This window comes from Colletotrichum gloeosporioides (assembly GCF_011800055.1).
Source record: "Colletotrichum gloeosporioides strain Lc1 chromosome Unknown consensus_95, whole genome shotgun sequence".
NCBI classification, from domain to species: domain Eukaryota; kingdom Fungi; phylum Ascomycota; class Sordariomycetes; order Glomerellales; family Glomerellaceae; genus Colletotrichum; species Colletotrichum gloeosporioides.
Genome location: NW_025544740.1, coordinates 431,298 through 453,760, shown reverse-complemented (window position 1 = coordinate 453,760; position 22,463 = coordinate 431,298). Strand labels below are relative to the sequence as shown.

Here is a 22,463-nt window from a genome sequence, read left to right as displayed (position 1 = left end):
TCGGGTGGCACTCTTGCTAATCAACCTGCAATACTTAGTATTCGACAGAATCCCGTCCAAAGCTTCGAGCTGATGTCTCTCTGTTCGTACGAACTGTACAATTCGATGATGTTTGCGAATTACGAATCGTCGCGATAAGCCGGATATCGGTAACCGCCGAATCCACCGCAGATCGCTATGGTTCCCCGAGGATAACTCTAACAACCCCGGACCTGGGGTTCTTTAGCGCGAATCCATTCGCGATTCTCTTATCAGACAACCCAAAAGTCTATACGGATAGGATCTTAGAATCAATCCTTCTCTACTGTCCAATAAAGGTGTCACTTAGCCTAGGCCCCCTGATGTTGGCGTGGGACCCGAATATTCAGTCACGGAAGGTCCACGCCGTAACTCCTATTAGCTTCAATCCTGCCACAGGCTGTTTAACTATACGTAGATCGGGGTGGATTTCCGTCAAGACGATCTAACTGTTACCGAGTGCAGTCTTATCAAGCGAGACTGAATACGAATTGCCGACGTCGTCGGACCGGCTCCGATAACCCGGAAGAAGGATTAAATCCCCAGTTGCCTCAAGATAAGCACCGCCAAAATGCTGACTCTAATTGACGGAGTCTGCGGTTTATCTCCGCACACGGCACCACAATTGATACGCAGTTCGGCACCTATGATCCGAGTGCAAATGGTACTCGAATGATGCCGCATATCTACTATCGGGATCCTTGTCTAGGGAGAAAGGGAAACCGTTGAATATGTGAACCAATTTTCGGTCACGAGCAGCGAAAGAAAAGCGCACGACTCTGCGTCAGAACAATCCTCTTGCCGACACGGCCACCAACGGCGATGAAGGACAATATCGAGGCGGCCCCAGAGGCACGAGACTCCGTCTTGGAGGAAAAGGGTGTTTTGAAGGACCAGAAGGCCGACGAGGGCTACGAAATCTTCGAAGAGGGCATTTCGCAGTCAATTCCGCAGGATGTTGCCGATGCAGTACGACGCAAGATCGACATGCATCTTCTGGTGCTCATGTGCGCACTTTATGGCCTCAATTACGTCGATAAAGTGGCTATGGGATGGGCAGTCCTTTTCAATTTCAGAGGGGATCTTGGGCTTGTTGGTGACGAATACTCGTGGGCCAGTTCCATGTTCTACTTGTGAGTTCCTCGAAAATCTAGGTTGTTAGAGGAACTGCAGCTGACGTCTTTGCCAGCGGCTATCTTGCTGCTCAGTACCCTGCCAACTACTTGCTGCAGCGTTGCAAGACTGTCCAGATTCTGTCTGGCGCAGTCATTGCTTGGGGGATCTTGATGCTTGCGTAAGTGACGATCTGAATCTTGTTGCGTGCTCTTTTCGTGTGCTGCACCGCGGTTGACCTCATCATCCATTTTATCTAATAAGATGGGCAGGCATCTCGGTTTGAAAAACTTCGCCGGACTCATGGTTGTCCGCTTCCTCCTTGGCGTCACGGAAAGTGTGGTCACCCCTGGATTCGTCTTGTACACCTCCATCTGGTACACCAGAAAGGAGCAAGTTCTTCGGACGATGCTGTGGGCCGCCATGCAGGGCGCCTTCTCCATCGTCTGCAGCTTGCTATCCTACGGCCTGGGTCACATCACAAACACGGCCCTCAAGCCGTGGATGTACATCTTCCTCGTCCTCGGAATCCTTAGCATCATCGTCGGAGTCCTCTGGCTTCTGTTCATGCCCGAGACGCCTAACAAAGCGCGCTTCCTCACTCACGAGGAGCAGGTCATCGCCGTCCAGCGTGTGGCCCAGAATATGACCGGTATCAAGGGTTATGAGTGGAAGTACTACCAGATGTGGCACACCCTGATTGACGTCAAGACATGGCTCATCTTGGCGTTCGTTCTCTTCACTCAGCTTCCCAACGGCGGTCTGACATCGTTCGGAAGTCTAGTCATCTCGGGCTTCGGTTTCGACTCTTTCAGGACTCTCTTGATTGGTCTTCCGTCATCCGTGGTTAGTGCCGGTAGCATGATCGTGTGGGGCACAATCTCCATCAAGTACGGAAATTTGCGAACCTGGGGCATGATCGTCCCTCTTCTTCCCGCGATCGCTGGCATTGCCGCAGTCTATGGAACTATGGACACGGGGGCGAACAAGTATGGCCGTGTGGTGGCTTACTGGCTGATCAACTCTTACGCAGTGACGGTAAGTTAGCTTCGTATTGGCAGAAGAAGGACTGTGCTAACTTCCCCGCAGTGGCCATTCATTCTCACGATCGTCGGACAGAATATCGCGGGGCACACGAAGCGTGCCTTCACCAACACTCTACTTCTCATGGTCTTCGCCGCCGGAAATATCGCTGGACCGTTCTTCTTCCGCAGCCAGGACGCCCCGAAGTATGTGCTGGCCATCGCCATCATTTTGGTGTGCTTCTGTGCTGCGCTCTTGACAGCTGTTGTTCTGAGGCTGTACATGACCTGGGAGAACAGGCGGCGGGACAAAAAGTACGGAGGTGTTGATGGAGCTCAGCATGTGGACGGAGTTAGACTTGGAATGCATGACAAGACCGATCTGGAGAACCCTGACTTCAGATATGTTCTCTGAACGACTGAGAGTGTCTTTCCACAGTGTCGAATTTGTTGCTACGATTGCAATTCTGATAATATTATTTAGCCTTGGGAGCCAACCACTTCACTAGGACTTTCTATTGCTCTTGTGTAATCGGGTTTTCCGCATGTAGATTTAGCTCAAGCTTAAGCGGGCCCTGCACCTTCCCTCATGATCTGTGTCTGCCGCTTCTTCGCCTGCAGAGATGCATCCCTCGGATTCTTAGCTTCAAAGATCTCGTCCAACTCTTCCAGCGTGAAACCTTTAGTCTCGACGAAGAAAAGGTACATGAAGGCGATTTCGAAACTATCCCACGCCACGAAGAACACGTAGAACCAGTAACCAATCTATGCAGATACATCAGCATCTCACTCGACACCCCCAATCATGAAAGGAGTAGGAAAACTCACACTGGAGAGAGCAATCGGCCCAACAAAGGTGTTGAGAAACCCGGCAGCGCCAGCCGTCAGCTTGAATGTGCCCATCGCCTTGGCTCGCATCTTGTTGCTGACCACTTCAGCGGGGTAAATGGGCTGCATGGGCGTGAAACCCGCGGAGAAGACGGCGCCAAAGACGAAGATGAAGACGATGCTGACGGTAGATGCAGTTGTGTTGCCATAGTCAGTGTAGCCGGCGGAGCAGCCAGCAACAATGGCCAAACAGACGGTCATGCCTGCCGTAGTGGTGATAAGCATCTTGCGGCGGCCAACAACGTCATGCAAACGAGATCCGGCGGTGGAGAAGACCCATCCAATGACGGAGTACACGATGTTCAAGATCAGTTTTGTGTTGGTATCGGTGATACCCACGCCGGAAAGCATGATCGGGAGATAATACGAGACTAAAAGAGGCAGAAGATTAGCTTTCATCGCCTTCAAGGGCAAGGATCATGAGCTTACTGATGTTGTTTCCGCTGAACTGTCCAAACCATGAGAACGCAACGTTGAGCATGAGTCGGTACCGGCTCGAGCGAGTCTCAACAAGGACCCTTAGATCGAAAAGGTCCCTCCAAGATGGAACATGTGCTGGGTCAACTGAGTTGATCATCTCTTTTATTTGCAAGTCGACGAGAGGGTGGTCGAGATCGCCATTGGTGTGGTAGGTTGCGATGATGTTCTTAGCTTCATCATGACGATCCTTCGCAACAAGCCTGTCCATGTTAGAACAACAGTTGTAAAAGGCGGGGGAAAGAAGACGGTTGAGATAGCCCAACTCACCAACGCGGAGACTCTGGGAAGAACTTGATCAGGAGACAGACAAGTCCAGGGCAGACCATCTGCAGCCAAAGCGGGATTCTCCAATCCAAGTCCCCCTTGTCGCCAAGGTGCAAGTGGCATGCGTAGACTGCTGACGTCGCCAAGATCGAGCCCTGTCATTTTGTACATTAGGGCCAACCATCTTTTGACTACCATTCTTCGTGGAAGGTCTACGTACCACGTTGTAGAAGGTGTTGTACATGCCGGCGATGGTGCCTCGGTACGCGGCAGGGGAGATCTCGACCAGATATAGAGGCGCTGAGGTATGCGCGCAGGTTGCTGCGAAAGACAAGATGAACCGTCCGCCGATGAACATGGGGAGACTGGTGGCTAAGGAGGTCACGATGGTTCCAATACAGACTCCCAAGCAGCCAAAGAAGATGTGCCATGTTCTGCCATACCAGTCTGCCATCCAGATGAAGAGGGCGCCGCACATTTGGCCGACCTGCGATCAAACGTCAGACTACTATCTGCTTGTGGGAAGACACCACCAATAGCAAGTACCTGGAAAATAGCAAATACTATGCCAGTGCTTGTGTTGCCATTGGAAGGCAATCCGAAATACGCGGTGTAGTTGGGCAATGCGTTGATGGAACCCATGAGAGAACTGTCGAAACCTTCGGAGTATTGTCATTAGTTTAGATTCAGATCTCATGCAGCTGCACGTACCGTTCATAGTCGAACAGAGAAACACCATGGAGGCAAGAAGATACAGCTTCATGTACCCAGGTCCCCGAGGATCAGGCTTTTGCGTCGCCATGATGGCCGCGTATGAGTCGGCGCCCGTGTCCGCATCGTCAATGTGCTTGAGGACAGGGTCGTCCTTTGCCCGATCTCGGTCCATCATGCGCGGCTACGAAATCAACCGCCGTTTCTCAATATGTGACTCCGACGAGGGAAGAAAGAGCGACACTTTCCAGAGACGTGAAGCTAGGTAACGAACGTTGGAATCGAACGCATCTGCCCTCGACACTGGCGCATGGGTGCTTCAAAAATTGGGACGTGACTCCTCTAAATAGGCCCAGGTGCTTGGATCCATCGCCGGCCAATTCCGCCCCCAGCTGGCTCCCTGCAAGAAGTTGGGGCCCCAGATTTGCATCCCCGGAGACTCTCCGGTGCGCGTGCGACTCAGTCCCACACGGGGTTATATATCCTCGCTCTGCTTGAGGGGAACTACGGGGCTATGATCTATCGCACCACTTGGTTTCAGTCTAGACTAGCCGTTTTCTGGGAGGTGAGCCAACCATGCAGCTGTGGATATGGGCTTTTGCCATCCATTTGAGCTCTATTGAGAGCATGTGGAACTTGAGCCTCCAAAGTGGCGAGTTATCTGGCATGATTCTCTGAGAACCTGGCCTGTTGCTGCCGAGGTTGGATATGCAGGCCTCCATCTCATGTTCATGTTGCAATTATTGTGTTATGGTGGCATGCATCATTGGTTTGAACTCTTTATCTTGCAGGTACCAGTATGAGTCAACTCGTCCAGTTTCTACATGCATAATGCTACTACAAAGTCTACAAGAGCCTCATTTCAAGTATCCCTCACAGCTTAGGTCTCAATTCCCTCTCTACCTCCTCGAGGCCAGAACTTCCGCTGAACAACTGCGCCTGCAGCCCCGCTGTGTTGATCTGAGAGCCCTGGCATTAGTGTATTACTTTCAATCTTCATAGAAACACAACTCACATGTCTTGGATTGAGTTGATCAACACGCTCGACCCCGAGCAACCTCATTGTAGTGACTGTTTCGTCTGCAAGAACTGCACAACACCTCGTCAGTATCTTTCATAAAGAAAGTCCTTGTTTACGAAGGAAACTCACTTTGCAATGCTCTCTCAACTCCCGCCTGGCCTCCAACAGCCAAGCTATAAAGCGCAGCTCTGCCGATTCCAACACCCTTGGCCCCCAGAGCCAGAGCTTTGACAACGTCCGTCCCTCTCTTGACACCTCCGTCGATTAATACGTCGATCTTGTCAAACACCTGCGGGCAAAATTTGCGAATCTCCAGTAGTACTTGAATTGGCGTCATTGTCGTGTCCAGCGCGCGTCCGCCGTGGTTAGAGATGATGATGCCCTTGACACTCGGGAATAGCGTAGCCGCATACGCATCTTCGTGCGTCTGGATTCCTTTCAAAACAATCGGAAGCGACGTATGCTTGCTGAGCCATGCCAAGGTCTTTTTCCATGTCAGGCCCGACTCCGTGCCCCAGACCTGGGGTGGCGCTCCTCCAGCAACCTCCGCCATCTTGAACCGTTCATCGGCCTCTCGTTTGCCCGGGAAGGGCGCATCGAGGGTGAGCACGATGAACTTGATCTGCGGGATGGCGCGGATCTGGGCCAGAGTCCTCTCGGTTGCCTCGATGTCTTTCAGAACGTACAGTTGCCAGGCAAAAATCGCGTCTGAGCCCGCTTTGACAATTGCTGAGGGGGACATTGAGGCATTCTTGCTGATGATCTGGAGCGCCTGGAGCTTTGAGCAGGCTGCTGCGATACCTGCTTCACCCACCGGATGCGCAAGCTTTGCCATGGCGGCGGGAGACACGTAGATTGGCATGCCGACTTTGTTCCCTAGGATCGTGGTTGATAATGAGCACCGTGTGCAGTCGACAAATACGCGCGGCCTCAGGAGGATAGACCTGAAGATGGTGCCGTTTCCGACTTTCGTCACTTCGTCGTCGGTGCCGGACGCGTAGTACGAAATGGCCTTTGGGCTCAGCTTTTTCATCGCATAACGTTCCATCTCTGATATGCTGAGAATTTGTGATACTGGGGGGGCTGCTGCGTCGAGCCCCTGAGATGTGGATTCTGGCGAGCCATTGGAAGCGCCTTCACTGTCCGAAGTCTTCTCCATTTGTTCCACCGTGAAACTTCCAATAATCTGGTCTTTTTTGAGATACTCATCGATGATCTCCACGGGGTGGAACGAGTCGAATGCGTAAGACGCATCTTTCCCGGCGTTCTTCAGGAGAATGGCCTTGCCCCCGGGGTGCTCTGCGAGGAACGCGGTGATCTGCCAGAATCAAGTCAACAATCTCATCCTCGCTAGCGCCACAATGTTCAGAACTGTTGTTGGTTCCATATTCTCACATCATACACCTTGCCGTGCAATGCAATCCAGCAGTCGTCGACAGTCTGATGCTTCTGTACTGCAGCAAGTTAGCAAGGCTTCAGACTCTGAGCAATCGCGGCGACATACCCTCAGCGAGACTCAACATCCGATCCATCGTGACGAAGTACTGGATCTCAACGGTCTCCTCATGCATATCTCTCGCCGTCTCACCAACAAGACGCAAGAATAAGTCACGGAGTTCTTCGTGACACGGCTTTACCCCGTGGCCAAGTCGGCTCGTCTATTTGCCAGAACAGCACGATTCCCCGCCGCCTCGGTCCTCCACATGGTGAAATTTCCCCAATCCCTCGCAGGGATGCTAATACGGGCTTTTAAATCCCCAACTGCCTCATTCGGATGCGGGGATGTGAGTCTCCTTACCCCAAGTGGGTCTCCTTCTCCGAATTGCACCGCTCTCCAGGTGCAGGGGTCCCTCCGGGGCCGATGTCCTCGGCTCCTCATCTTGCCGACGACTCCCGCGTGAACGTGACTGTGTCGTTCGAGAACGACAGGACTTCCTGATGAATCATATGTTCTTGTCTGATATAGTTGATGCTGTAGTTGGCTTCAGTTCTAACATCACTCTGACCTGGTATGCAACACAAAGATGCGTCTCATACATGGAGCCTCACTTAACCGCGGGATGGTCTTTCATGCAACATCAAGAAGGTTGCTTGCCGATTTGGAAAGTCCCGCCTCAAGGCATCGATATATTAACCCAGCAGATATCATTTTTGATAAAGTGACTTTAGTACCTGATCTCGGGGGACTTTGTACCCCAGCGTCTCTCTTACCCGTCTTGCTACCACAACATTAACGCTAAGCCTAGAGCTCTGAGTCGCTTGGTCAACTTCAACAACGTAAGTACTGCGGCACAACAAAACTTACTTGGACGCAGTCATTCCGCACACACGCGAAAGCCATGCAGTCTGCCATGCATCTGGCCCAAGGTCCTCCACGTAGTGATGTTTCGAAATCTTAAGCAACATAAGCTGGTGCCAAGTCTCTCAATCGTCCATGCTCTCGGTTTCAGCCGTTTTTCTCGCCTTTACATACCACATGCGGCTTTCGTAAGGGGAAGTAACGTATAGTCAACGTTCACAACGGGCGAGGTGGCGTAAGGCAACCGAGACAGCTCACGCGATCGGAATGTTGCGCACTCGACTCAGCCTTGCGAGGAGTCTCGGAGGCATTCAGGGCAAACTTTGCGGCTCTGCTCTGCTGATTTCAACTATGATTTTGACCTAGTCATTTGTCTTAAGAGCTGGGCTCCAAGGCCTGTCTCATTGGTGGTCGCTTGCGCCGACGCCCGACTCGCGGCTTGATTCCGCGTTGGAGTGACTCTAAGTGGTCGGCTGTACATCCCTCGGATGCCTGTCTGCTTGGGTCCTAGGGTGGTTTGTCTTATGTTCTTGATCTGGGCTTGGACGTTACTGGGGCATGACACTTGAGCTGCCTTTGGGTTGAGTGTTGAGCCCGCTCGGTCTGGAGACTGCCCGCCGAGCCTAAGCCACGTATGAATGCAATGTTGTTCGAAACCCTGAAGAAATGCAAACATGAAATGGAGGCATCTGTTTCCGAGACATATGATCAGCCGCAGTAGACTTGGCAGTGGGTGAAGCTATTTAGACAATCGAATTTCCCTCAATCCTTGCTAGCCCATCATGGTTATTCGTTCAACTTTGACCTTCGTGCAGTACTATATTGCACCAACGGGTTGCTTTTCAAAAATCTAGCTCTCACTTGCATCACCATGGAGGAGCATGGTGGCCACCACACCACTGCATATCGTACACCCCTTGGCGGCATCACTCCGGTCCCAATACCTGCACCAAGAGTGCGGTTCAGAAACGCCGCATTAGCTCCCAGAGACCTTTCATTGACCTGCGGTGTTGTGCGTGATTTATACACGAGTGAGACCCTTCACATCCAATTCTGCAGATAGGTTGCTAACCATCAGAAAGCTAAACGCCCTTACATATGCCAATCCTCGTTTCCCTGCCAGACCTCCGGTTCGTGGTTCGGGTGCGGGTCCGCCACCGACCCCGTAACCGCATGCTACGATGGCACAGCGACCCAGTGTCGGTCTGGCTCGTCGCTAGGGGTGGGAACTCGGTGCTGGTATGTGCCACGATGTCTCTGTGCTAACTCCCCGGCTTGCATTCACCTTGCGATACCCGATTAGAAAAGGCCAAACGCTAACGTGGAAGGGGACTTCTTCAGCGTGGTCACCACTGATGGGTATTCGGCGAGATGCGTGACTTATAGTAAATGGGTGTCCCCCACTTGGGCGGTATTGAAAGGTTGCTATAATGAAGACTATGCGCTCGGCACGTCGAGGACTGCGTTCGTTATGGCGGATGTGGTCTTGTCCGCCTCGTCGACCACCTCGTCGACCACTTCATCGACGCAAGGTACCACCCGTGCTGTGACGGCGGTTATTTCGACACCCTCAGTTCCAATGATAACTCCTGCATCCGACTCTTCGCCATCCTCAGCCCTTGCCTCAACCACTGCGGACGCATCATCCTCCACTTCAAACCAATCACACAGCAACACTGGTGCCATCGTCGGCGGAGTCGTGGGCGGCGTTGCCGTCATCGCACTCGCGGTATGCGTCATCGTCTGGCTCATCGTCCGTCGAAGAAGGGGAGCTCGCTCCAACGAGCCACTTACCCCGACAAACGCGCCCGATACCAGCCAGCCTCCGATCCAGCCATATGCCGTCGCATCCCCGGTCCAGCAACCTACAAGTCCCGACAGCCAAGCCAAGGCCTGGAATCAACAAAACGCCCATCAGCGGCCCGTCTCGATGTCTCCTGTTCCACAGTACACCCCAGTATCGCACTTCAGTGGTGTGAGCGGGGAGGGAGCTCGGCATGAGGCCTCGGCTGTGAACGCGAGAGGTACGGGGAGTAACGCAGCTGAGTTGGGTTGATGAAGATTCATCGGCAGCGGTCTCGCTCAGCTATGAAGTAGGCGACTGCCTGGTTGTAGCTCTGCATGGCCGCTACGTACGGCTTTCTGTGGCGATGCAAATGTGCACGATCTAGAGGATAAAGACAATGCAAGAATGACTGAGGGCACTCACTAGTGGAATTCCAACCACGAGAAAATTTACGGCTCCAACGCGTGGAAGTGGAAGACGGTGCCATGTGTGGCTGGGGAGCTTCAGAAAGCATGATCATTCACAGCTCTCGAGCTCCGGGTTATATTCGTTAGTAGTTGCCAGTAGTTACACTCATCAATGTCAAGCTCATCCCAAACGCTCGTCAACATCGCTCAAATACGCGATACAATCCCTTTAGATCAGCAACCTCCAACACAGCCGCCTTCATCATCGATGTTGTCGCAACTAACCTTGCCTTGAAAGCTGGAAAGAAGACATGCTCGACGGCCCAACGCACGTTTCTCCGCCGCATTGCGATCTCCTCGTCCATGTTCGCCGTCTCCTCGTTGTCCCCGGCGCCTCCGATGGTTGGGGGCAGCTGCTCGGGTACGTAAAAGGTCGCAAGTTCCTTCAAAAAAAGCTCGAAGCACGGCTTTTCGTCATTCCAGTTGACGCATGGCCCAAGGCGGAGCAGGAAGCGGGGCAGCTTGACCATGGGCGGAGTGTAACCCTTGATCAAGAGGGGAATGCTGAGTAGCTCTCCCGCAGGGCTGACTTCGAGGGAAAAGTACTCCCCAATCATCTCACGCCGCTCAATGAGCTGTGCGGCGACCTTTTCGACGACCACGTCCACCTCAAAGTCTTCTTCCTCTGACTCGACGTTATTCTTTTCCATCTCGGCCCCAATACGAAGGACATCTCGTAGGTCAAGCGGGGGAGTGAAGCGAATTGTGCCGAAGTTGCCAAAGTCAGTGAGGCCGACTTGATAGCAGTACTCGAAACAGGCGCGGCCGTAGTCAATCAAGTACAGCTTCACGCCGCCCTGGATAGCTGCTAAGCGCCGCCGCTCGTCGACGACGCCCACAAAAGTGTGGTTGGCAAATATTTCGGTGAGGTCATTGTGCATGTCTTCTCTGACCTCAGCACGAAGCTCTTTGACGCTAGTAAGCTTCATCTGAGCGAAAGGCTTATCCACAATCTCATACTGAATGTTTTCTGAGACGGACAACGCATTCTCACCGGCGGATGGCGGCGCTTTGGATGGTGTTGCAGCAACTGCCGCAGCAGGGAGCATGCTGGTAATTTTTCGCGAGCTTGTATCGGTACGGACGAGGTTGTTGGAGTTCCTCCGTGGCCGTTTGAAGCCTGGCGTTTGTTTGTCCGGGGTACTTGGGCTGCCTTCAGTTTCCTCCTGGTTCGATATGTGCATCAGTTGGCTACCTGGCAGCAGGCTCTGTGTCATGAAGGTACGGCTTGTGTCCACCTCGGCGAGTTTCGACCGGATGTGTTCACAGATGGACTGGATGATGTCATCCTCGTTGAGAAAGTGCACTTCCCTTTTGGTGGGATGCACATTGACATCAACGCGGGAAGGGTCAATCTCCAGACTGAGGTAGATGAAGGGGCGGCCCCCCTTTGGCAGAAATGTGGCGTACAGCTGCTCGAGGGCCTTCTTGATGTTGTTAGAGTCTACAGACCGGTGATTGATGAAGAGGAGTAGAGTAGTCTTCTTGATGTGATAGTTGGCATTGGTTGCCCAGCCGTTCGCTTTGAAACCCCAACGGTCTTCAGAGGTGTCAAACTCCATCAACTCGTTGGCAACGCTTGATCCATAGATTTGGCGAATGCGATCGACCTCGGTGGCAAGTGCTTGTATGGAGATACTTGTGCCCGACTCGCCATGCTTCTTGCAGGAGAAGCCCACTCCCTTACAGTGGATGGCGTAGCGGCCTACGACGTCAATGATTTTGTTGTACTCTTCTGCGGGGGATCTGAAAGCTCTTCTACGGGTCGGGACGTTGAAGAACAGGTCTTCGACACTGATCTGGGTGCCCTGGCGACCGGCGGTTGGCTTTGGCTCGGCGGGCTGACCGGGCTTTGCAGGCGCCAGCTTGCCATCGAGGTAATGAGCACGCCATGCGCAGTTGGAATCACTGGTTTTGGTGGTGACGGAGAGGTGTGCGATGTGGCTAATACTTGCCAGCGCCTCGCCTCGAAAGCCATATGTGGCGATGGAGGTGAGGTCCTCGAATGAGGTAATTTTGGAAGTGGTGTGACGCTCGCACAGAATCTCGAGATCATCTTTCTGGACAGAGATCAGAGCAAGCTTGAGGGTCAAAGACACAGAGCTGAGCTTACTTGGATACCACAGCCATTGTCGGTGATCTGCAGAAGTTTAAGGCCGCCCTCCTTGACAAGGACCTCTACTGAGGTGGCGCCTGCATCGACGGCATTCTCAATCAGCTCCTTCAGGGCATTGACGGGAGCGACGATGATTTCTCCAGCAGCGATTTTGTTGACGACATTGGGGTCAAGGGCCTAGCGGCGGGGGTCAGAAAATGACACATCAAACGAGGCGCAAAAGTGCAGCTCACGCGAATGCGGCGGGGCGCACGAGACTCATCGGGATCTTCCTCCGCCTTTCGTTTCGTGCCGACAGGGGAATCGGTATCCATCACGTCGGAGATTTCCTCTCGATCTAGCGCGGGAGGTTGGGTCTTGTAGGTGCGGGCATTGAACTGAGACGGGGAGGTGTGGTGTGTTGTGGTGTCGTGTGGTATCCTGGTGGTATTCTGGGTGGCGTCCAGTATTCGCAGCAATGGAAGTGAGGCGAGGACGGAGTCCCCACGATAGGTAGACGGGTAATCTCCTGACTATGTTTCGTCGCCGTGGACAAGTGCAATCACAGGTCCGCCTGTCCGTCGTAGTGTAGTGAAGTGTAGGTCCAGCTGTGAGTCGTGTCTTGCCTCGGCCACAGCACCGGTAGGTACTCAGAGCGTGCCCGGGTGGGGCCTGCGTCGCGTCTTCAGATACGTCATCACGTGAGCACATCCTTAATCAGCAAAACCACTTAAGGTTTGCCCTCCACCTGCCAGCTACTGCAGGGGCCATCCCGTCCATTGCTGCCAATGCAGGCAGTAGGTGCCTTGGTGGACTGGCGAATACCTATGAGTCTTCCATCTTTGGTCATTCCAAGCCACCGTTTGACCGACGCATCGTTGGAACCGTTGACGACGTCAGGCTTTTCCAAGACATCTCGTATCCATGACTCTGCCTCCCCTCCGCGATTCATTTCACAGGCGCAAAGTGCACCTTACAATGCTGCAGCCACAGAACCACGCCTCACACAGCCAGATGCTCTTGGCCCCATGATGCAGCTTCTTGCGAGACATCTCGGCAATCCGCATTTCGCATGAAATTCGCGAACAGAGCTCTACGCCAGCAGCACGGCCTTGGGTCTCCCGAGGCTTCCTCTGAATCTGGGCTGCCGCCCATCTGATCTGCCACGGACGGCCCTCTTGTTCAAAGTTGACGGGTCGCCCACGTTGCAACACCACGACTTGCAACCTGCACTACCGAAATTGCTACAACTCTGATCACCAGTCGTCAACTAAAATCCCCCCACCAAATCGTTCCTGACAATGTGCGAAGACGGCAAATCAGAAGCCACAGCAGAGGCCGGGGCGACCTCGTCTCGCGTCCACCCGCCGAGTACAAGGTGAGTCCCTGATGCCGTCGGGTCCACCGCTGGGTGTCACGTCTGACAGCCGCCTTAGCGGACGCAGCGGACGGAGCTCAAGACTGCCCACGCCGGAATCTCTCCTCCAGGACCCAGACGGCCGCCGTGTTGCTCGCACTTTTCTCGCCGACAGCTTGATAGACATGCGTCTTCCACCTCGAGCAAGCCCGTCGTCTCCTCGACCTAGAATGAAACGGGGCATCGACCAAGTCGTCAGTGGTAGCTTGCCTCCATCGCCAGACAAGATGTTTCTCGAGCTAGACGAGCAGCATGAAGAGGCTAAGAGGGCCAGACCTACTACCCCCGTCTCACACCGAGACCCCAAACCTGAAGAAGTCGTTGTCGAGGGCCAGGACAGCAAGAGGCAGAGAAGACTGCCTATTCGTGGCAGCAACCCTACGCCCAAGGCAGCACCGACATCCGCGGCTCAAACGACTGACAGCGGCGGCAACGGCAAGTCGAACAGACGACCCTACCAGTCAAGCTCGAGCCCAGAGCAGCAAAAGGGTTGAGATTGAGGAGCAAATTTCAGTTGCCGTCCACCCACCCAACCCCATCTCATGATGCCATGCTTGCAGTAGCAGGACGACCTACCTACCGTCTAACGTCCACCGGCAGCGCAACATCGCCCCTCTCTTATCAGACTCGACTAACTGGTGGTCTAACGGCAACCTTGGCCCCCAACAGGGCCGTCACCCTCGCTTGTCTGGCGGCCTGGCCTTCTTGGTGCGGGATTCACCGTCCGCAGCAAGCCACACACTATGTCCCAACAAGACTCACCAGCGACGCAGCATCCAGAGAGACCCTCCCTCATCTTGTTCAACTCGCCAGACGCTGAGCAAGAGGACATGAAGCTGTTTGGGCAGGCGTATAGCGCACGTTGCTCGCTGCAGCAGGCCAGCCAACCCACGTGTGTGGTCGAGGTCCAGCGGTCGGCACCGCCACCGTCCGGCGCCCCTCCCTCATTTCCCTCCCCGGCAAACAGGCGGCCACAGGACGTGTTCGCCATGCGAGGTCCGTTTCGAAACAACCTTAACGCTCGACGCCTTTCCTGTTGGAGGTGCGACCCCCAACTAAACAACGTGCCACGGTGCCCAGTTCAGCAAGCATCGCCTCCCCCTCGGGGCATCTGGGCAGCTTAGCGCGCTGGAGTTGAACACACCAAAACGGCAGAAGCCCAGAAATAGCCAACATCATGAAGATCTCTCGGCCGCGCCTCTTTTGTTTCAGGTCATTCTTGTCGCCGTATTTTTGTTCTTTTCTGATCTTTCTTCCCTCCTCTTCGTCTTCGTTTGCTTTCTTCTTCCGCCTCGCATTCTTGCTCGCTCAATCAAGACAAGACTTCGTGTTTGCCGTCGGCCCATGCCCGAATAGCAAATAGACAATTACAGACCCCTGTCGCCTCTTGCCGTTTCCAGCGTCTCGCATCCACCAGCTTTCCTAATGTGTCTGTCAGCGTTTCAACTCTGGCATTCTGTCTCCGTTGCTCGGACGAATGCGAACATTACGGTGTCTCGTCTTCCCGACCTCCCCCCCTATCCTCATTCCAAGGCGCTGCAGTCTTCTGTTCTCTGCCCATCGACGTCAATCATGAGACAGACAACCGTGGTTTGCAGGCCTCAATTACAGCTCCCTGATTCCTCATCTTTGCAACGTCAAGGGGGCACTACCGCATTCAGAAATGACAAGCGCCCGCCCTGCATGCACAATGACCGAACGAAAACTCTTCGGGCCACAAACTTGCTGTCCCGCTCCGTCTCGGAGATTTTTCACCACCGTAAAGGGCTCATCCCCTGCAGTCTTCATCCCATCCCCCTGGCTGGTTCCTCTGGAATGCCCCACGCCCGCCGCTAAAATCCGTTTTGTTTCGTTTCGTTTCGTTTCCTCGTTCGTTTTCCGCTCCTTGCTCTCGGTTGGCTCTGGGGTAATAAACAGAGGAGACCGAGGTGAGAAACGGCTTGACCTACCTACCTACGTATACTAACGGTCTCCCAACTTCCCAAGAAGACGATGTTGCTCCCCCCTACCTCCCGCCCACTGTCCCCCTGAACATCGCATCTTTCTCACATTCCATCTCATCTCATCTCGCAGTCCCGCTTCATTTCACGGCTTCTTCCTTTGTTGGGCATGGCTCCCACTTCACGGCTACCCAAGCAGAGGAACGATCTGCGGACGACGCTCTTCCCACCCAAAGAAACGGAGAACGTGCCCATCAGCCTGCGCCATAGTATACTACCGTTCTGGCCCATACACAGATGCGGAACTTCAAGAATCAGCCACGAAGGAGGGAATACAGAAAGAACATGGGAAACACGAAATCCGCCGGGCAGCATATGGAACCAATGGCATGACCAACACATCCTGAACTTCACAGAAAACATTCATGGGTCGCCGAGGGGACATTCCCAAGCAGCAAGTCAGACAGCCGTCGTCACTCAACCGCCTTTCGCTCCCAGATCGCCCCATCTGCCTCTCCTTTCGCTTCCTTCTATTAAGATCATGGATCTTGCGTAAAATGGTTCGTCGGCAAACGCGAGCGGAGATCAAGGCGCGAGCCCGCTTCCAATGAGTCCAATACCAGACCCGGATTATACCTTCCAATGCGGATGCAACTCTACACTAAGGGCTCGTCCAAGGGGCCACGCGAAATGACCACACACCACCCACGCCAGAGGAGGAGGGCTGGCCATGCCATGCACCACTTGCATTGGGCACGCACGTCGATGGAGTACATTAGACGCACGCATCCGCGTCCGCCGGCCGCCCGGCTGGGCGCCTACTGGATGGATGAAGGGCTTTGACAGACTTGACAGCAGACTACGTGTGAGTGGCCAAAGCCTTTTCCCTCTCTCTTATGAACCAGGTGTTAAATCATCTACGGGCCTGCTCGCAGGAGAATCTTTCTCCTTTCGTCTCCCTCCTCTGCTTCTCTCTCTTATGTACCTCCACTCCCTTGGCTCTATTACGTTCATTCCCCTCCCTCACTTTCACTTTTCCCTTCACTTTTTCCCTCTCTACGCAGCGTTGTTCCCACCCTCGCCTGCATTACTCCTCCGTCCTGGCCTAGCCCAGCCCAGTGCTATGCGTATGGAGGCTCCTCTTTTGAGGTAGTATGCTACATTACGGCCGCACACGTCGACAGCGAGAAGGACATCAGCCTCCACCCGGGACCATGGAACATACACGTACAGCAACAAGCTGTGGACACCGTCCGAAGCCCCCGGGATCATCAACCGGGCCTCGACGGTAGATGTTTCGCCGCATTGACCCCCCACTTCCGGTCTCCAGGGCTCCGCATTTGCCGGACCCTGAACACTGAGCAATTATTAAGGCCAACTTCAAAAAGCGCTCGCTCTCCCACCCGTCATCTCGCCCGCCCACGGTCTGGCCGCATTAGACCGCTCTTTCGAGAATCGAACCGGAATGACGAAAGGTTGTGGTTGTCGGACAAGGGGGATTCTAGCTGTCGGCTCTCAAAGGTGGTCACATTCCGGGGCTTAGATGATGACGCCTCCCGCCCGCGCGTCGTTCATCCACTGAACGGACTTGTTTGCCTCTCAGCCCGCATCATCGACATCGACACGGGCCGTCCCCAGGAATTTTTCCTTCAGCTAGTGCCAGCCAATTTGCAGCGACACCGAGCAGTATCGACCACGCGGGCCGAAACCAGGGACACGAACAGAAGGAGGTGGCCCGACCGCGTAGTTCGGATTCCCTTTCGCCTTCGACCACCCCTCCCTCCATGGGGTTCCGGCACTCGAACGACATGGACGACTAAGACTAGAGCCAAACAGGGGGCTTCTCTTGGACAGCAAGGAACACGCAAGACCTCGATCGAGAGCAAACACGAAACATCGGACACGAGAGCAACATGCAAGACAGCCGGCAAAACGCACCGGCTGATCTCCTCTGTTTTCAACACGGCAAACGACAAGGGGCTAGAACCCATGAGAAACAAGACAGCGACGCATGATGACCGCCCTAAATCATTCACTACCATTTATCACCCACTGCCGGAAAACAAGACAGTAGCCGGAATATTCCTACAGCTCTTTCAACATCTTTCATGCAGATAACCAAGCAGCCCCCAAAGAGGTTGAAAACAAGAACGAACGCCACCGACGGGTGCCACACTGTCCCCCGCAAAGGACATTTTGGAAAAAGACAACAAGAGAACAGACAGTTATGTTTGACAACGGCCGGGCTGAAAAAAGTGGTTGTACAGGTGGTATCTCATTTGACGGCTTGTGACCGCCGGGGAAAATGGAACGATGGTCTTGAAAGGTGAAGGAAGCGAAGCTTGGTACAAATACAAGAGACAGACGCACGACGCCCATCCCGTATAGTTTTAAAGGCGGCCAAGAGGGACCAGCGAAGGGGGAACTCGACCCGGACGAGACTCGATCGACACTGCGACGGAGGGAAGGCACCGGGCCGGAAAGAAGCGAATCATTATCGACAACGAACCGCTAGGGCGGAGGAAGAAGTCATCAATCATTGCGGACGGCGCTGCTGCGGGTCCGGTTGTTCAAGCAAGCCGCCGATGTCGACACGACCGGAAGACCGCTCATCTCTTTGCCATGATGGTTCCGGTTGAGGAGGCTGATGCGGGCCAGCGCGGATCGGAGGGAGCTGGAATGAGGGTTGCGGCGGCCGAGTGGTCGGCGGTAACTCACTGCGGGGGATCTGGTAGGAGGACGGTCCGACAGCGTAGTCAGGACGGCTAGGTGAGGCCGCGTATGATGGCATGCCAGGGCTGACGCCCGGACTCAATCCGGATGCCATGTGCGGAGGCTGTCCCGGAGACGGCCGGGGCGCTAGTGTGCTCTCCCCGAACCGAGTCCGAGAAGGCTCAAACGTCGCAGACATCGGCGTATGTTGGGCATACGTCTGTGACTGTGGTGGCGGCGGCGGAGCCTGTTGCTGGTACGAGTACGGAATGTCTCTGGCGTGAGGTGAAGGTGAGGGATACGGATATCTGGGCGCAGCGTTCAATAGGAGCACGATAAAGTATATCGACTCCCGCTTCGCAAGACCCATGCGGACCGAGAACGACCGGGGCTGGCCATCGCTCGATGCGAAGACGAAGAAGTCTTGACGATCCAGTTGGAACCGCGACAGCTCATCCGCCTCAAACCGCAACGACTCGAAGACACGCTCCTGCTCGTGCTGGCCAAAGATGGGTGGCAGGTACACCGGATCTTTCCTCGCCCGCTCGTCCTGCATCTGCCGTTGGTGGCTCTGCACCTTTTCTCGATCCGAGGGCACGACGATGTCGAAGAGTTTTCGACCTCGAACGCTGACGATGCCGACGGCATCTGAGAACGTCTGCGAAACTCGTGCAATATCCAATTCCATTGTCAAATACACGACCGGCTCAGGCGCACCCGGCGCGGCGGACAGGGGAGGTGCGTAGAGGTTCGCATCAGCCGGCGAGGCCCGTTCTAGGTATCGAGGCGCAAGGGGTTCGCTTGGTTGAGACTTTAGAACGCGATAGGACTGACTACGTCGGATGGGGTCATCGTACCCTGAGATAGGACCGCCAGAAGAGTACAGACTCAACGGCCTCCTTGCTGCAGCTGCATCCTGCGGATGCGGATATGTCGAGGGCCCGTACCGGCCCTCTCGGTCGTCCCTCAAGCGTGGGCGGCCACGCTTCTTGTGCTGCACGTCGACGCAGGCGTCTTCCTTGCCGTTGCTCGTGCATCGTGAGCAGGGTCGTTGAGCTAATTGTCGCGAACACGCAAGTCAGCAAACAGAACTGAGTAAGTACTCAAAACCAAGACAACCGCTCCATGAAGAATGATCGCTGCAAGTGCAAGTCAGAAAGACGTGCATGATGTCTTGCAAACTGCCCCAGACGCGAAGCGCTTGCTCGTGCCTGTAAACCCGCGTGGCTTAGACGTTTGCGCGGACGACGTTGTCCCCATCCGCCTGCTGCGTCGCATCCGACACGTCAATGACACGCTAGCTCAATCCACTTGGATCATCCCGCGAACCACAGCAGACACAACAGCGATCGGCTGGCGGAATCCACCAAAAAGAACTCCTGCTCAAGGGGAATCTCCTCCGCTTCTGTTTCAGACATGGCGCACGCGATAGCGTTCGATAGCAACCACACCAAAAACCTGCCGCCTTGCGATTGGCGAGTTCACCCAGATCCCAACCGTAATCAAGATTCGACGGTTCGAGGGTCGCTCCCGGGGGGCCCGGTTTGTAACCCGCCAGTCTCCCAGCCAGCCGGGCCGAACTGCCGGCCGGGCGGCGCATCAGGAACCAAAAGCCAAGCTACCGTGGCCAGACAGTCGAATGCGAGATTCCCCGACTGTTCGCTGCTGACTGCTTGGGATGGGAGCTGAAGATAACCGTCAAGGCGCTGGTGCTGGTAGGTATGACGCCGACGACAAACGTTCCTCGTTCGTCCTAGAAACCCAAAACCACGGACACGCCGTGGACCAGACCAGACCAGACAACCTTCGCGTTGACGGCGGCGCCATCCCATCGCCATGCAACCACCATCTCAACTTCCGTCCGAGTTTCTGCGAATGATCCGCCCGAACGGGATCGTCTTCCCCTCAGGATCAGTCTCAGGTCCGGGGGTTGATCCCTGCTCCGCGTCGAGTGTCGCACGCTCCGGCCAACTGCTAGGTTAATGCCGCGTCTAAAATGACACCTGCAATCTCAACGACCGATAATGATGTCAATTATCCTTCCCCCGGAGGACCCAAGAAGAGTGTGAGTCCCCTCCCAGCCGCATGCACGCACCCACACACGCGGGTCGCGGTGCCGTGCCCTTGCAGCAGTTCCTATTGGTATCGCATGCCTATCCCAAAACAAGATAAAAGAAAGATGCGGAAATAGCACAACGAGAACGAAAGAAAATTAGTGCCCACGGGCCGTACATACCGTCACATCTAAGAAATGTTAGCGTCACCGTATCAAGACAACACCGGCCCGTTTCAGCGCCGTTATGCGGAGGGGAGGAACAAGATCGCCTTACCGCAGATGGGCTCTCTTACATGGCACGCAGGCTGATGCCACATGGCCCTTTGTCTTTCGTTGCGTCTTGGGAGACGTGTAGGGGGCGTTCTCCTGGGGAGGCTGCTGCGGCATCGGTGCCGGGTAGTGTGGATGTTGGGACGGAGGCGGCGGAGGGCCGGGCATCTGCATATACGGCGGCGGCCGTTGTTGCAATGCCTGGCTTGCCATGTGGGCATATCCGGATGGCGGATTTCGCAAGTGGTCGTCAGGGCGTGGGTAGGAGTAGGCCATTCTGTCTGGCTGCTCGGTGTGATAAGGTCGTGTTGGAGGGGGCGGGAGGGTCTGCGGCGGCGGATGTCCTCGGATGTCGCCCTGCTGTGTGGTCGGTGGTGGTGGTGGTCCTCCCCTGTAGGCATCTTGTGGGTTGACGGACGGATAGCTGCCATGCGGTTGTTGCCCTCGGTCACCAACCTCTTGGTTTGCTTTGGGCGGGAGTGGAGGAGACCCTGACATGGGCGGAGAAGGGTAGTCTCTGGGTTGAGCAGGAGTTGCGAACTCTGCTCTTGGAGGAGATGCCCAAGTCAGGTCGAGGGCGAATCGCGCCAGATCGGATATGCCTCGGCGCTGGCCGAGCGAGTTAGACGACGTATCGCAATCGCTGCTGGTGGCTTGCATGGATGTTATGATGCCGGCTTGAGCGAGCGTCCAGGTCGAGAGGCTCTCCGCGTCTTATTCCAGACGAGGGCCCGTTTTCCCAGACTCTTTCAAGACAAGACCGGTTCTCTTGCCCAACGTTTCCAATCTCTTGCCTCCCGTGAAGTCGATATCTCCAAACAGGTAATCCTCGAGAATTGCTGATTAGTCCAGATGCTACTGCTTGCGCTTCAATCCGTCAGAAGACAGTATAGCTGCTGCTCTTATGCGCTTTGGCGTTCGGTGTGGTTGGCCCCGTTGTGCTCGGTTCAACTCGGGAACGAAGATGCACGATGTCTGGTGGCTTGGGAGAAGCGATCTGCCTGCGGACAGGTTTTCCACAGAGTCTCTACCTTTCCAGAAAGAGATGGAAGGCCCCAAGGTCGGTTCGCGATTCTCACAATCGAAGGTGGCAAGCTCACGAGGGCTTAAAAAGGGTGCCGATGAGACCCGTGTGTGCGAGGCGCGCGAGAAGGCTAGGCCACGGAGAGGATGCCGAATCGTCGGGTCCAGAGAACGACAAGCGAGCGATGGAGGGATGCAGCTGCTAGCTACTGCGGTGAGACGAGGACGACGATGCTGCAGAGTGATACTCGCACAACAATGCTTCGGGCTCCAATGAAGCTACCATGCGGTGGTTATGGTGGTTCGTCGAGAAAGATGGGTGATGCGGGCGGCTGCAGGATGTACCACGGCGGAACCTCAGGCACGGGATGCGGAGGCGGTGGTAGGTGAATATACTTGGGACTGGCGGCCAAGTGTCAGTCAGTTCAGTCGTCGATGGTGGGAGGTTGGATGGATTGGTTGACGAGACAGAAAGAGAGCGTGAGAGAGAGATAGAGAGAGAGAGAAGGCAGGTGTAGAAAAGGGAGAGGGAAGAAGAGACAAAATAAGTCTGTCCCGCTCCGAGATCTGAATTTGTCTCTCTTTTCTCGGTGGCCGGAGTGAAGAGTGAGCGTTATTTGTCGAGGGCTGGATGTTGGAGAAGGGGCCCCGTAGACTTTTTTTTGGGAGCAGTCGATCGGTGGCTCCCGGTCGGTTTTTGTGCGACTGGAGACAGGCGTGCTGGGCCTGGGAAGGGGGGCAATTGAGATGAAGCTAGGGTGGTTCAGGGTTGATCTGGACGAGGGACAGGTAGCTCAAGGAATACCCTGGTCCACGTCTTTAGAGTGGCTGCTAATCAAGGGTAGAGGGCTATGCCATCACGATCCCCTGCCTGACGACAA

General features: G+C 54.8%; 6 protein-coding genes across 6 annotated transcripts; 2 read left to right on the top strand and 4 right to left on the bottom strand.

Annotated features, from left to right (window-relative positions):
* Positions 1 to 840: 840 nt before the first annotated feature.
* Positions 841 to 2,568, top strand: GCG54_00013278 (Allantoate permease; the record flags this gene model as incomplete). The annotated part of the gene is made up of 4 exons (XM_045413136.1): positions 841 to 1,151; positions 1,181 to 1,312; positions 1,404 to 2,169; positions 2,221 to 2,568. The coding sequence occupies 4 exons, from the start codon at positions 841 to 843 to the stop codon at positions 2,566 to 2,568; spliced, it is 1,557 nt and encodes a 518-aa protein (XP_045257697.1).
* A 149-nt stretch (positions 2,569 to 2,717) lies between these two features.
* On the bottom strand, positions 2,718 to 4,671 carry GCG54_00013277 (Lactose permease; the record flags this gene model as incomplete). The annotated part of the gene is made up of 7 exons (XM_045413135.1): positions 2,718 to 2,918; positions 2,982 to 3,412; positions 3,471 to 3,721; positions 3,789 to 3,940; positions 4,006 to 4,272; positions 4,332 to 4,444; positions 4,497 to 4,671. 7 exons carry the CDS (start codon positions 4,669 to 4,671, stop codon positions 2,718 to 2,720), a joined length of 1,590 nt encoding a protein of 529 aa, XP_045257696.1.
* Positions 4,672 to 5,369: 698 nt separating this feature from the next.
* On the bottom strand, positions 5,370 to 7,049 carry GCG54_00013276 (Cytochrome b2; the record flags this gene model as incomplete). The annotated part of the gene is made up of 5 exons (XM_045413134.1): positions 5,370 to 5,456; positions 5,512 to 5,585; positions 5,647 to 6,835; positions 6,913 to 6,971; positions 7,022 to 7,049. 5 exons carry the CDS (start codon positions 7,047 to 7,049, stop codon positions 5,370 to 5,372), a joined length of 1,437 nt encoding a protein of 478 aa, XP_045257695.1.
* Positions 7,050 to 10,206: 3,157 nt separating this feature from the next.
* On the bottom strand, positions 10,207 to 12,499 carry GCG54_00013275 (DNA mismatch repair protein MLH1; the record flags this gene model as incomplete). The annotated part of the gene is made up of 3 exons (XM_045413133.1): positions 10,207 to 12,129; positions 12,183 to 12,362; positions 12,419 to 12,499. 3 exons carry the CDS (start codon positions 12,497 to 12,499, stop codon positions 10,207 to 10,209), a joined length of 2,184 nt encoding a protein of 727 aa, XP_045257694.1.
* A 966-nt stretch (positions 12,500 to 13,465) lies between these two features.
* Positions 13,466 to 14,075, top strand: GCG54_00013274 (uncharacterized protein; the record flags this gene model as incomplete). The annotated part of the gene is made up of 2 exons (XM_045413132.1): positions 13,466 to 13,542; positions 13,601 to 14,075. 2 exons carry the CDS (start codon positions 13,466 to 13,468, stop codon positions 14,073 to 14,075), a joined length of 552 nt encoding a protein of 183 aa, XP_045257693.1.
* Positions 14,076 to 18,057: 3,982 nt separating this feature from the next.
* Positions 18,058 to 21,219, bottom strand: GCG54_00013273 (uncharacterized protein; the record flags this gene model as incomplete). The annotated part of the gene is made up of 3 exons (XM_045413131.1): positions 18,058 to 19,251; positions 20,470 to 20,477; positions 20,583 to 21,219. 3 exons carry the CDS (start codon positions 21,217 to 21,219, stop codon positions 18,058 to 18,060), a joined length of 1,839 nt encoding a protein of 612 aa, XP_045257692.1.
* Positions 21,220 to 22,463: the final 1,244 nt, after the last annotated feature.